Source organism: Balaenoptera musculus, chromosome 7 (genome assembly GCF_009873245.2).
Source record: "Balaenoptera musculus isolate JJ_BM4_2016_0621 chromosome 7, mBalMus1.pri.v3, whole genome shotgun sequence".
NCBI classification, from domain to species: Eukaryota; Metazoa; Chordata; class Mammalia; order Artiodactyla; family Balaenopteridae; genus Balaenoptera; species Balaenoptera musculus.
This window is the reverse complement of record NC_045791.1, coordinates 79,512,065-79,526,477: the sequence shown is the minus strand read 5'-3', so window position 1 is coordinate 79,526,477 and position 14,413 is coordinate 79,512,065. Positions and strand designations below refer to the sequence as shown.

The 14,413-nt window shown below is 40.1% G+C and overlaps 1 protein-coding gene across 1 annotated transcript in view; it reads right to left on the bottom strand.

The window, feature by feature from the left end:
- Positions 1 to 7,146: 7,146 nt before the first annotated feature.
- The window catches only part of CDK15 (cyclin dependent kinase 15), a 101,121-nt gene continuing 93,854 nt past the window's right edge, over positions 7,147 to 14,413 (bottom strand). Inside the window, exons 14-15 of the mRNA XM_036858192.1 lie at positions 10,327 to 10,468; positions 7,147 to 7,917 (exon numbers count right to left, since the gene is read on the bottom strand). Of these exons, the coding sequence (XP_036714087.1) occupies positions 10,359 to 10,468 (110 nt within the window). The 3' untranslated portion in view covers positions 7,147 to 7,917; positions 10,327 to 10,358. The remainder of the gene's footprint in view (positions 7,918 to 10,326; positions 10,469 to 14,413) is intronic.

Sequence of the window (14,413 nt, the reverse complement as noted above, 5' to 3'; positions counted from 1 at the left end):
CCTTTTACTCCTTTGCTTTGTTTCTTATTTTCCTCCTGGCCTCCTGCCTCCCCTTGCTAGCTAGAACCCCATGGCGCTGAACCTTTCATTTTCCTGGTCTATTTATCTTCCGCTCTCCTATGACAGCTACCGACACCCATCATGACCACCACCTCCATACACATCACCCACCACCACAAGTTAGCTGATTTTCATGGTGCTTACTATCTTCCAGGCACTATTCAAAATATTTTAAATGTATTAAATCATTTGATCCTCGCAAGCAACTCTGTGACACAGATATTATCATCATCCTCATTTTACAAAGGAAGAAATGAGAGCACAGAGAAGTGAAGTAACTTGCCCAAGGTCACACAGCTAGTTAGTGCAGAGCCAGATCCAAAAGCAGTCTAGATCTTGATCCTGCTCAATGCTGAGCAATCTTCAGAACTTTTCTAAATCTTGACCCATGTGCTTTTCTTTTTTCCGATCACAGAGGATATGTGTCTCTTATCCTCTTCCAGGCAAACGTAAACTCTTAATCTCATTTCCTTCAATCTCTGATTCTTCACTGATTCATTCATTTATGTATTCCACAAATGGTTAAACACCGATTATGTGTCATGCACAATTCTAGATGCTTGTGATATATCAGTGAACAAAACATTAAAATTTGCTCCTGTGGGATTTACTTTCTAGGAGGGGGAGAGAGCAAATACACTTGACCCTTGAACAACATGAGTTTGAACATGGGTCCACTTATATGCAGATTTTTTTTCAGTAGTAAATACTACAGTACTACAAGATCTGCGGTTGGTTGAATCCATGGATGTGGAGGAACCACCAATAGAGTACCGACTGTAAGTTATTTTCAAATTTTTGACTGTGCAGAGGGTCAGTGCCCCTAATCCCTGAGTTTTTCAAGGGTCAATTGTAAACAATAAATATAAAACATCAGTATGTCATATATGAAAAAAACAAAAAAACAAAAAACCCAGATCAGGTCAAGGGAGTAAAGGAGTGTGGGGTTGCAATGAAACAAATGGCAGAGGAGTTCATTCACTCAAAAGATATTTATCAAGGTCCTACGATGTACAAGGGACTATTCAAGGTGCTTGAAATACATCAGTGAATAAAACAAAGTTTCCTATCCTCAAGGAGCTTACATTTTAGTAGGGGTGAGAAAAACAATAAACATCGTAAATCAGTAAACCATAAATTATACAGCATGAAAGCCAGCAATAACAGGCTTTAGAAAAAGCCACCAGGGTAAGGGGGATTTGTGTGCAGGAGGCTTGGGTGTTGAATAGGGTGGCGGGTGTAGGCTTCGCGGATAGATGACATTGGAGCAAGTCTTGAAGTTGGCAAGGGAGTTGGCTGTGTGGATATTTGGGGGAAAACGTTCCAGGCAGAAGAAAGAGCCAGGCAGAAGCCCAAGGAGGGAGCATGCCCAGTGTATTTAGACTGTCCACTGATTCTCCCAACTTCTTTCTTTCTTTTTCCTTCACTCCATAAAATGCATAGTTCTCTCCTGTGCTAAAAAAAAAAAAAAAAAAGTAAAGAAAAGGCACCCTCTTACTGCTTCCACATTCTAGCTAGTACTCCATCTTTTTCATCCTTTTGTGCTAGTTTCTGAAAGATATGTCCTGCTTCTACTTTCTTACCATTCACTCTCTCTTTAATCCGTTGTATCTTTCTATGACCACCATTTCGCAGAAGCTGCTCCCTTAGAGGTCACCCATGACCAGTAGCCACCAAAATCCATGGCCTGCCTTGGTTTACACCCCTCTAACATTTTCTCTGTGGGCCCCTCAGTCTTGGAACACTCTTCTTGACTTTTATCACCCAGAATGATTCCAGTTTTCTGCCCCACCCCTCCAATTTCTAGCCATTAATACTTTGTTTCCTTTGCGAATTCTTCTTTCTTCCACCCTTGTGCTTCTTCTCTTTGTATATGTTCTCTTGGGGAATCACATCTTTGGGACTTCAGTGACATGTATGTAGGTGATGCCCACATATAGCCAGTCTTCATTTCCTAGTCCCAGGTCAGCAGTTCCAATCGTCTGATGCACACCTCCAACTGAAGATGTCCAGAAATGAACACATAGCCTCCTCTCCTGAACTAATTGCTTGACTAAAAATGATATAACAAGTCGTCCAGGCCCACAGACGGAAAACCTTACAGCCATTCTTCATCTCCCACCACTCCCTGCACCACTACACCCCACAGACAGTTGCTGTGGCAGATTCTTTGGTCGACTGTTCAACAGTCATTTCTCACTTCTTCCCCAGTTAAGAGAAAACTGATTATTCAGGAACTTGCCCCTCAGGAAAGTGATCCCCGCTTCAGATCAGTAGCAAATCCTGACCATTCTAAAGCAGTCATCTAATTTCTCTTGCTGGCAGTTTAGGAGTGGATATGTGACCGTCTGTTCAGTAAGATGTGAAGAGAACTATGCTTTCTTTGAAAAATAAGCACACAGGAATAGACATCCTCTTCCTCTACCGGACATTGTCATACCTGTATGTGATGCCTGGGGCTGTGGCAGCATCTTGTGACCATGATAGGAAGCAGCCTGAGAATTAAGGCAATGAAGGACACCGAAGATGCAGTGAAGAAAGACGGAAGGAACCTGGGTTGTTGATGATGTCTTTGACCCATCAGTTAATCAATCCGGGAACCAGGTACTTCTGGATTTCTTATGTGACCTAATATCTTCATGGATTAAGCCACTGAATGGGGGTTTTCAATTTCTTACAGCCAAAAAACATCCTGTCCTTTCTTTACTTCCCACACACAGGGCTATCTTCTTTTCACCCTCCTCGCCACGCCCTCACCAATTGCCTGCCTGGAAAACTCTCACTTGAAGACAAAGATTAATTGTCATCTCCTCTATGACAGGGAGGACTGAAATGTCATTGGATCTTGTATTTATTTCCACCTAATGCCCCAGTTGACTACAAGATCCTTGGGGGAATGTTTTTATATTTCTACTGTCCAGATGTTTGTGGACTAAATTAATGAATAGATGGGAAGGATTATTTTATATCTTGGTTCAGTTTTGGGCTCCCGCAAGATTTTTCTTGTAATATCCAATGACAGTTCTTACAAAAGAAACAATTGTTTACAAGAATGCCAATAAACTTGGATGAATTCATTACCCAGCACCTCAGATCTTATACCAGGTGCCTATTAACCTACTTAGGGATGGAGAGGAGTTAGAAGTAGAAAATGTGAATAGATTCAGAGAGGATGGACTAAAATAAAACTACTCTGGGAAATCATTTATGAAAGGCATTGAGAGTAACAAAAAGATGTCAGTCAATGTAACCTTCAGGGAAGTCTGAGCACTTTGGTTCTAAGAAATGTAACTGCTCAGAGTAATTTATTTTTTCTCCAGAAGTTAACTTCCATTGAATGTTCCCAGAGATTTCATTATAAAAAGGCAAAATTTTTTGAGAATAACTCCAAGGTGGTATTGGATGTGCACTTAAAATATCAAGAAATGTTAGAAGACAACGTTACCAACTCTCATAAAAATCCTATCACTCTATGTCAGCACTGTTCAGCAAAACTTTCTGCAATAATGGAAATGTTCTATATCTGCATTGTGCATTATGGTAGCCACTAGCCACATGTGGCTATGGAGGCCTTGAAATGTGGTTAGTGTGACTGAGGAACTAAATTTGATCTTGATTAAATTTAAATATAAATAGTCACATGTAGGTAGTAACTGCCATGTTGGACAGAGACCAACATGTTTTATGTGACCTAGAATAGTCAGGATAGGCTAGGTGATACTGCAGTAACAAATAATCTCCAAATATTAATGGATTAAAACAAAGTTTTATTTCTCTTTCTCACTATATATTCATTATACATCCTCTGGGGACTCCGTTCTACATCCTTTCATTCTGGGACCATCTTGAATGCTGCTGGTCACTGTAACAGAGGGAAAAATAAAGAGAGATCTGGAGGGTCTTGCACTGGCAATCAAATAAATGCTTGATTCAGAAGTGATACCTATCACTTCCACTCACAATTCATTGGCCAGCACTAATCATACAGCCCTATTCATCCACCAGAGAGCCAGGAAGTGCCATCCAATTATGGAGTCTGGGAGACAGAAATACTAGGTGAGTAGCACTAGTGACTGAAATAGTAAGCATTATTAAATAACTAATACATCTAACTGAACAAAAATAGCTCATGTTTTTTAAAGTCAGGTATATGCCTATACAAAGGAATCAACAAAAACATGGGAGGAAAAAACTATGCACAAACACCAGGAATGCTCCTTTGACAGAATCAAGGAAGAAACGAAGATTAGAATAATGTTTTGGTGTTTCATATATAATTTTTATTAAGCTCTTGAATAGGCAAATCCATTCATTAAAGGAGGAAAAGAAGGAAACACAAGCATGATTTATCTTCCATTATAATTAAAGAGAATAATTTTGTCAATTTTTACTTTTTAAAAAATCCTTAAAAAAAACCCAAAAACGAGCCTACCTGTTCTTACAATAGGATCTTACTATAATTCCAAGTATAGTCTGTCCACAGCTCTTCAAAAGCCCTTATTAGACATCTTTGAATTAGATGGGACCTTAGGGGTCAGCTATTCTAATTTCCAATAAGGGAATCCCTCCTACAGCTTTCTATCTCTTTTGGGGCACAAAGGAAGTCTACTACTGCTGTGGGAGCTCATTTCATTGGTGGACAGGTGAAATTTTTGGAGAACTCTTCCTGCTGTATCAAAAATATCATCTCTGAGCTTTCAATGTACGTATTTGTCCCGGCTCTACAGCCACCCAGCAGAGAGCCAGCCCCTTTGCTCCATGAGAACCCTCAATTCCTTGAAGGGAATTTCTCTGCCCCTGCGTTTTCCCTTTTTGGAGTATTCCTTCTTGTGCCCTGCTCTCTGTACCCTCTGTTCTCCTAGCAGCCCTCCTTGGAGCGTGCAGCCCAGACTTTGGGGACAGAGTCTGAGCATCAAATCCTAGATGCTTAAATTCAGTTCTGTGTTCTTCTCTGCAAGGCGGAGAATAATTACACCTACCTCTTACTTGTTAAGAGGATTAAACAGGATTAAATCTGTAAACTAATAGATGCACAATAAATATTTACTTCAATATGATGTTTCTTTTAAAGTGTGATGGGTAGAGTGAAATTTAACAATAATTAAGATGTGATCTGACTAATTCCCTTCTCTGGGACACCCTCTTATTCCTTCATTTATATCACCCACAAGTATTAGCATTATCTTTTGTGGGCAGCCAGACATACTATTAATTCATATTATACTTAAAAGTGCCAACTTCCACTAAGCCTTACTTAACTTGTTGACATTTTAAGCCTAAAGTGTAAGAAATTAAACCAGATGAAATTTGATAGGAATGTATTGGCTGTTGCTCATCAGCTTTTTTTATTTTCTAGGGTTTTTTTTTTTTTTTGGTTTGGTTTTAATAGACTTTATTTTTCAGAGCAATTTTAGGTTCACAGCAATATTCAGCAGAAGGTACAGAGAGCTCCCATACACCCCTCCCCCCCACATGCACAGCCTGCCCCATTACCGATGCCCTCCACAGAGTGCTACGGTTGTTCCACTGTATGAACCTACATTGACTCATCATTATCATCCAAAGTCCATTTTACATTAGGATTCATTCTTGGTGTTGTATATTCTATGGGTTTGGACAAATTTTTGATGAATGACATATATCTGTATCCACCATTTATAGTATCATACATAGTTACCCTGTCCTAAAAATCCTCTGTGCACCATCTATTCAACATTCCCTCCCTCCCCTAGCAACCACAGATCTTTTTACTGTCTCTATAGTTTTGCCTTTTCCAGAATGTCAAATAGTTGTAATGATGTAGTACGTGACTTTCAGATCGGCTTCTTTCACTTAGTAATATTCAGTTAGGGTTCCTCCATGTCTTTTCATGGCTTGATAGCTCCATTTCTTTTTAGTGTTGAATAATATTCTATTTTCTGGATGTACCACAGTCTATTTATCCACTTATCTACAGAAGGACATCTTGGTTGTTTTAAAGTTTTGGCGATTATGAATAAAGCTGCTATTAACATCTGTGTGCAGGTTTTTGTGTAGACATAACTTTTCAACTCCTTTGGGTAAATACAAAGGAGCATGATTGCTGGATCTATGGTAAGAGTATGCTTAGTTTTGTAAGAAACTGCCAAACGGTCTTCTAAAGTGGCTGTACCGTTTTGCACTTCCACCAACAATGAGAGTTCCTGTTGCTCCACATCCCTGGCAGCATTTGGTGCTGTCAGTGTTCTGGAATTTGATCATTCTGATAGGTGTGTAATGCTACACATTAGCTTTTAGCAAGATCTCAGGCTTTTGAATCATGATCCAATGTTAAATATCAGCTGCCTCTTCAAGAGTTGTGCATTCTACAGATTTGATAGGTACGTGATTACTGGAAAGATCATAGACATTGGAGACTGCCAGACCTCAGGTGTGTACCTTACCTCTGCTGTACTACCACAAAGGAGTTAGTTAACTTCTCTGAGCCTCAGTTTCCTCTTTTGTAAAATGGAAGTAATAAATGAGTAATAACAGTACTTACTTTAATGAGTTATATGAATAAATTGTGTGCCTTCTCTAGTTTTATTCAAGTGATTAATAATAAAAACATTTGACCAGAATAGGACTTAGGGCTGAAACTTGTACCACACCACTGCTGGCCTTTCTCCAGTAAGGCCACTGTTCTTTGGGCACATATATCTGCCTCATCATCCAGCCCACACAGTTTCATCTTTCAGGTATATCTGGACAGGCTTTGTCAAATGCCTTACTAAAATCAAATACTCAGTAAGGTAGATTTCTTTGGACTATCTGTGTACATTTTTCCTCCTTCCATCTCAGACTCTGAGTGCATAGGTACTATTTTTAAATTCTCTCTTAATTAGTTCCTCCTTGTTCTTCTAAAGGCTATATAGCGGTCTCTGGTTTCTAGGCTACTACATTTCCTGAGTAGATCATCCCCAGATGAAGTAATTTGAGTTTCCCCAGCTTCTTTTAGAAGGACCCATTGTAGAAAATGAAACACATGTTAGCCGAGACAGATCTCTCATTTTATTTGAGGCTTATGTGTGTGCACACAAGCATGTGTATCTCATGGTGCAACAGGACTTGAATTACAGCTTTGGAACTCTTTGCTCTTATCTATCTATTCAGTATCTCTGCCATCAAATCAGAGCTGAGATTACTCATCACTTTTGCTGTCATCACAGACAATTAGGATTCAGTAGAAGGAGACAGCCTGAAATTTAATTCTAACCAGCAGCTCAATCCAAACTCCCAAAATCTGGCTGGGATGGGGTGGTAATGTGTTTTGACAATCCAGTTAGTGAAGGAAGAAGCGCCCCCAAGAAATCATAACAAAGAGTCTTAAGCAAGACTCCTTTTGTTGACAACTTTATCCAAGAAACCACCTTCCCTGGAGACTTTTCTAAACTTTAGACTAATCCTCTCCTTGCCACAGAAGTCCTTTTGTTGCGGGAAATTGTAAGTGACCACAGGAGTGACAGGCCTCTGTAAGCACCAGCTCTGTCTCCAAAGTCTTTCAATTGTTGTCTCCCGTCTGTCCTGTTCTCCTTCTGGCCCAGGGATCATTCTATCAAATAACGAAATGAATGAAATTATTCAGAAGTTCTCTTCTCAGATGATTTCAATCTATGTCTAATTTTTGAGCCAATCACTGTTAAATTCTAGGCAAATGACAACAGCAATAACCTTTCATTGCTTTTTCCTCAAGTATTATGCACTGTTGCCTTGAACATCATATTTAAAATATTCCACATCACAGGTGATGGTATAAAATCCTTGGTCCAGTGTGGAGTTAGATTTGAAGCTTCTTAGTAAGTGGAAGCAAATTAAAACGGAAACAGCAATACAGTAGCCCTGGAAGTGAATGAAGAATAAAAAAATCAGAATCATGAACAACAGATTGAGTAAGGAAACCTGTTAAATGTTATTGCAAAGTTATTGATGGAATTATATATAAATATAGATGGATAGATAGATAGAAAAGGTGATAATAAATTTGAACAGAGGCAGCATCTTACCCCTGGTAATCAAAATCTATCTCCAAATGTACAAACTATCGTTATACCTCACCACACCCTAACTATTCAAAACACACCAAGCTTTGAAATAATATGTGTAAAGTGCCTGGCACATGGTATATACCCAGTAAATTTTAGTTCCATTTCTCTATTGTAGACATTAGCATACAGTTTTTCCATACCTGAAACTGACATTTTGAGGATCTTTTAAGAGTCTTAATTTTCAGGCATTGCTGCTAGTTATAAGTCCTAATATCCCAATTTACATTTTGAATCTCCTGAAAAGTGAATATTTTAACATAAATTCAATTTAGTGGAAAAGATTTACAGGCCCCAAGTGTCCATGTGATTACCACTTTTAGTCCCTAACTCCAGCACTCCCAGATTTTGCTGATCCCAAGCCGTTTATTAAACAGTTTAATTGCTCCAGCTTCTCCCTGTTGTGGTTCATCTCCTGTGGGTTTTATCTCCTTACATTAGTACCAAGGGCCCAGGGACATCGGGAGATTACTCCAGTGCACATTCCACCTGCCCCCTCCCTTCCTTAATGGCTGGCACAGACGCCAAGTTTGTCACGCTGCTTTTAATTGATTTTCTATTGTGACCAGTTTACATCTACAGGTAATGAATGATTCTTTGCAGAAACTGGCTGTAGTTCAGAGAGGCAGGGTAAGCTCCCTACCTTCTGGCAGGTTAGTAAAACAAAATAACAATAGAAATAATTGTTATTTCTTATGGGGCACCACCATATGAGACCATTTCCATCAATGTCTTTGATAATTTTATGAAGGGCAAATCCTAAAGTATACCCTATTCTCATAACTGGTGGGTTTAAAATGGCATAATTACACAGTAAAATTTCTGCTCTAGAAAATATTTTACTTGGGAAATACCATGTTATTATTGTATTGCCTATTGTAATTCCAATTTTATAGCGTCAAAATATAAACTTCAGTATTTCATAAAATGCTCTGACGAAGAGCTATAATTCTAAACTTCCCTGATCTTTCCAAATTTCTAAATACAATGATCTTAGAAGATCCAAAAGGCAGACATTCTTGATGTGTATATGCCTTTAACAGAGAAACTGGCAAAGAGCTGAATCCTGCCATGTGAATGACATTGGGGCAGGGGTGGTGCAGGGAGTATGCCAGTCATTACCATCTAGGCCCCAAAAGTTCTGCTAGGAAGCACAGCAAGCTGTGGTTGCCAGAGGCATGGCCAAATCATAGGTTAATGACTGTGGTCTGGGATATAGCCAGGGTCACTTACAGGGCTGGCTGGCTGGCTGTGTGCATGGGTCTCACCTTGATTCCTCTATCTAGATTGCTGTCCCCTCTACCCACCATGGAAGGCCCAGGATGAGTGCTCTTGTAAGGTCTAGGGACGTCTGTACTATGGTGGCTTTTGGAGTTGTCCCACCTGGCTTCCTGTGCCTACCAGCAGAACTCTTTAGGATGTGGTAGCTTTGGGGAAATCCTCTACAGCGCCCCTTCCTCTTCAAGATTACCTTGGAAGGCTGGGTTGCCCTGGGCTGATGGAGGAGACTCCTGAGAGCAGCTGAGTCTGTGACATTTGAGGATGGCTCCTCCCTCCCTATCAGGTCCTCATGGTTCCCAGAGCTCACCCTGGAGAGGACTCCCTGTAACCAATGGTGCAAAAAGGTGTAGCCTAAGAAGCCTGTAGCAGTGATGACTGGACACTCACAGCCTCCGAAACCACCTCCTGGGTGGGGCTGGACTCTGAACCAGGTCTGCTCTGGCACCTGGGGGCAGGCTAGGTGGTAAATTGCAGCACTATGGTGACCAACCATCCTGGTTTACCCGGGACTGTGTCAATTTTGGCACCGAACATCCCACATCCCGGGACACCCCTTGGTCTCGAGCAAATGGGACAGTTGGTCACCCTGACTGCTGATTTTGTCCTATCAGCTGACAGCGAGAACTACATAGTTAAGGGAATTTAACATGCCAGTGGAGTCCTGTATTCCAGTGTGTCAGCTCAAGGCCTTACAGTGACGTGTAAGGGTTGTCTCAGGAGTCTTACCAGTCCCCTGGCAGCGGGAGCTGATGCACACTGCCATCCTCCTTTCACAGCCTGTGAGGCCTAGGTCTCTGTGCCCAGAGTGGGAATGAAGAGCCAGGCACAGAACAGAGGTGCTCTGAACCCATGAACCAGGTCTTCACTGGACAGTGGTTGATTTTCAGTTCCATCCATAAGGAGCCACACAGCTGGAACCACTTACCTGGAAAATCTTGGTGATCTCGCCCTTTCTTTTCACCAGCATTTGCTAAACCCGGCTAGGTGGTGACCTTTCCGGTAGGAGGCCAAAAGGTCACACATTTCTGGCTTTAGCCTCACTCCTGAAACTGTAAATAAAGACTCCACTGTAGGGAAGAAAAGAGAAAAGCACCAACATATTATTTCCTGGGATTTTTCACGGTGTATTTTTTATGTCTGTTGTAATATTTGTCACCTGAAGAGACATCAAAACGTGAACCAGACTCATACACCAATAATTTATACTGACTCATGGATAACTCACATTACTGAATAGCTGTCAAGTGCCTCCTATTCAATTCACTTCAATTCAATTCACTTCAATGCATATTTACCAAATGAACACTTGGGTAAGGCACCTTGGTGCTGAAGGTGGTCAAAATAGGAGAAGAACTGGGAGCCACACACACACTAACAACAAGGGCCAAAATCAAGCCAAGGAGTCTGGACACGAGTCCCAGTGATGACAGGCAGTGAGCATGGTGCTGGGCTAGATAATGTTTTGGAAAGTTTCAAATTTCTGTGACATTAGATATATTTGGCAATCCATTTAAATAGACTCTACGGTGCAACTTTTGTAGATTAAAAAATGTTTTTGAAATATATGTATATTACCTATGCCCTCAGACTCATGTATTCGGTTAGCTCAGAATGCTGACAGTTTGCATTTTTATAAATGCCTGTGTTTGTTAAATGTGGGTTGTCCCTGGGCGCTTTACTATGCTAAACGTATGGGCCACGTCCTCTAAAAGTTAACATTTTAAGGGGCTCATCTGCAAAATGGGGATAAGAAAACTTGCGGGCAGATTGCTCTCAGCTTAGAGAAGATAATACGTGCCAAATGTCTTGGGTTGCTCTGATACACCATGTATCTTTAATAACCAGTAGCCATTGTTACAAGCATTAGCACAGATACCATCTGAGAAAAACATCGGGGGCAACAGCCACATTGTTACCAAAGCACATCCACAAAACCTGCTCAAGACATACTTCCACTTGGGCACTGCTTTTCCAAGGCTCACAAGCTGCACAAACTGGGTTGCACTGAATACCACACAGTTTCACAAAAAAAGAGAAGCTCTAGCTTTGGTGCACCGAAAGCATAAAATGCCGTAATAATATTGTTTGCTGGAAGCTATTCACACCCAAAGGGAAGAAATAAACCTGCAATGCTTACTCTGTCTTGGCTACCTTGGGTAAGCTGTGGCCCAGACTCCTTTGGTTTGGAGTTACATATTTGCTAGACTGGAAAGGTGAGACCTCAAGTCTTGTTGATATGCATAATGTATTTTCCCAGGTACATTATAACGCGCAATTTTGTAGTCTACTTTCTTTTATCTCGGGTCATAGTGTAAACCGTCAAACAGTTCAAATAAACAGTGCATATTAAACTTTACAGATTACTCTCAAATCGACTCAAGTCCAAACCATTTTGGGAACGTCCCTCAGGGAGAAGTGTCCTCTTACCTTGGGGACAGTGGCATGAAGATGTCCCTCAAAAGCAATAGCTCAACAGCAATGAGGGAGGCGGGGCAGGGAGGTGGAGAGAGAGAGGGAGAGAGCAAAAAAGAGAGAGGGAGGGAGAGAAAGAGACAAAGACAGAGAGAGGGAGAGAGAGAGGAAGAAAAAGAGAGATGGGGGGGGTGGGAGGATGTGAGAGAGAGAGAGAGAGAAACATGTGGCAGAACAGTGCTGGGAAAGCAACCAGTTAATCAAAGGGATTTCAATTTGGCCATGGACTGCCCGACTCTCCTTCCCAACTCACAGAAAAAGAAAAAGAAAACAAGAGGAGAAAAAAAAAAAAAAAGAAAGAAGGAAAAAAGCAGCCGAGTGGTTCTCCTGCAGCAATCTCACAAATGCAAAACCCTCCATTTGCTGACTCCTCATTAGCTTTCTGAATCTGACAGCATAATTATTGCAGCTGCTTTGCGCTTAGAATAAATAAATACAAAAGTGGGTGTTTAAAAACTTTTTGAGAAGGGAAATTCAGTCATCTAGACAGTCAGTAGGACAAGTTTATTTAAAACTTTGAGATTCTTATGTATTTAGATCATTTCGGAATGAGATAATGAGATAGTTGTCTTTCAGTCTAATTGAGTTCCTAAGCTCCTGGCTGTTGGCTGTCACCGCTTTCAAACTTTGCTTTAACTTTCCTTCCTTTAGAAATCTGATCCTGGTGTCTCCATTTACTCTTCCTGGGCTGATAACCTGGTGAAGTCTCAGTGCACTGGAGTGCAGAAAGTGACTTAATGGGATTGAGGAGCTAAATAACCTTTCACAGGAAACAAGATAATCAAATCTCTTCTACTTGCCTGTAATGGCTGAAAGAGAAAGCACAAGTTGAAAAGAAAGCTTGGAAATTAAACCATCATTTCAAAATGTCTTGTAATTTTCCTTGTCACGTGGTTTTCGCGCTACTCTTGCACATCATCAATCCATCAGCTGGAGTTGCTTAGTGCATTTAATTATTCATAGTGCACACAGCCTCCGTGACTGAGCGGTAATTTTAGCTCATGTGTATGTATATAGGCTTCATATCTTCAAAGCCCAAAGGATCACACAGTACTTTAAATTGAAGTTGCTAACTAACATGGAGTGCACTTAAAACTCTGACTAGGGGCACAGCACACATGCATTTCCGATTAAAGCAGATGATCTTTCCGTTTAAAATTAATTAGTGCCTATTTATCTTTTCCTCTCCCTCCCTCCTCTCATTCTCCCAGGACGGCATTTATGTGAACCCTTGAAATCAGTGAGTTAAAAGCTTTATAAAATAAACATTCTGTCAATCTGGGGTGCAGGAAACTAGTGTTAACCCATTGTGCAGATTGAGAAATTGAGGTTTATGAGGGCCAATAATGCATGTGACGCTGGGGGAAAAAAGAAGAAAACTCAAGTTTTTTAACTCTCAATCCAGAGCTTGAAGTCCTTGTACCATTTGTCTTACTTTATTCCTTTAAACAATAAAGGCAATATAACATCAACATGAAAGAAAACTTTGAAAAAAGGAAAAAAATTACCCACAATTCCCCTCAATTAGAAGAGCATTTTTATTTTTTGTACTCTACCTTCCAGTTTTGTTGCTATGCATAATACATTTTCACAGGTGCATTATAATATGCAATTTTGTATCCTACTTTCTTTTAGCTTGTGTCATAACGCAAACATTTCCATACTACCCCACACTCCTGTGAATTATCATTTTAAATGGTCATAGTACTATATGCTGAGTCAATATAACAATATTTATCCAATCAGTTCTCTTGTGTTGAATATTTAGAGTTTCTTTTATCTTTTAGAATTTAAAAAAATTAGAGACAACACCGCAATGAACATTTTTATGCATCTAGGGTTTGTTTTGTTTTTTTTTCTTTTCTGTTCAATTGTTCCTTTGGATAATTTCCAGGAACCAAAGTATAGGGATGAATGTTGTTAGCATTTTTATAGCTCCTGATAGGTATGGCAAAATGCTTTGCAAAGGTTGCCCCAACTTACACCACCATCTGCAGAGAATCATTTTACCACAATCTTTCCAGCACTGGGAGTTAGGAGTCATTAAGTTGAGGGGAAAAAATAACTACTTTAACAGTTATTTGTATTTATTTAATCACTAGTTAGACTGCCTATTTATCCCATGTGTTGGTATGTTTTTTTCATTTCCTTTGTGTAAATTGCTATTTTGTGCCTTTACCCAATTTTCCATTGGATCCTGATATTTTTCTTACAAAATTGAATAAGTAATAGTAAGGAAAAAATAATAACCAGCACTGATTAAGAAATCTTAAAACCCAAGGGTGACTGTGTTACAAAAAAAAAAGAAAGAAAAAGAAAGAACAAACTAAAACCAGATGACATTAAGGATTAAGGAAGAGGTCAGGGGCTTGAGTCTTTATTCAACATAAAATTGAGCCCTCTTAATTGTGAGATATTGAACATGTTACCTGGGAACATGTGACATCTTTCCTGGGAAGGCTTTAAAATAAACATAGAGCACGATGAGAGAATGGAAAGGTCGCAGGGCTGGGAGTCAAGATCTTGGTTCTAATCCTGGT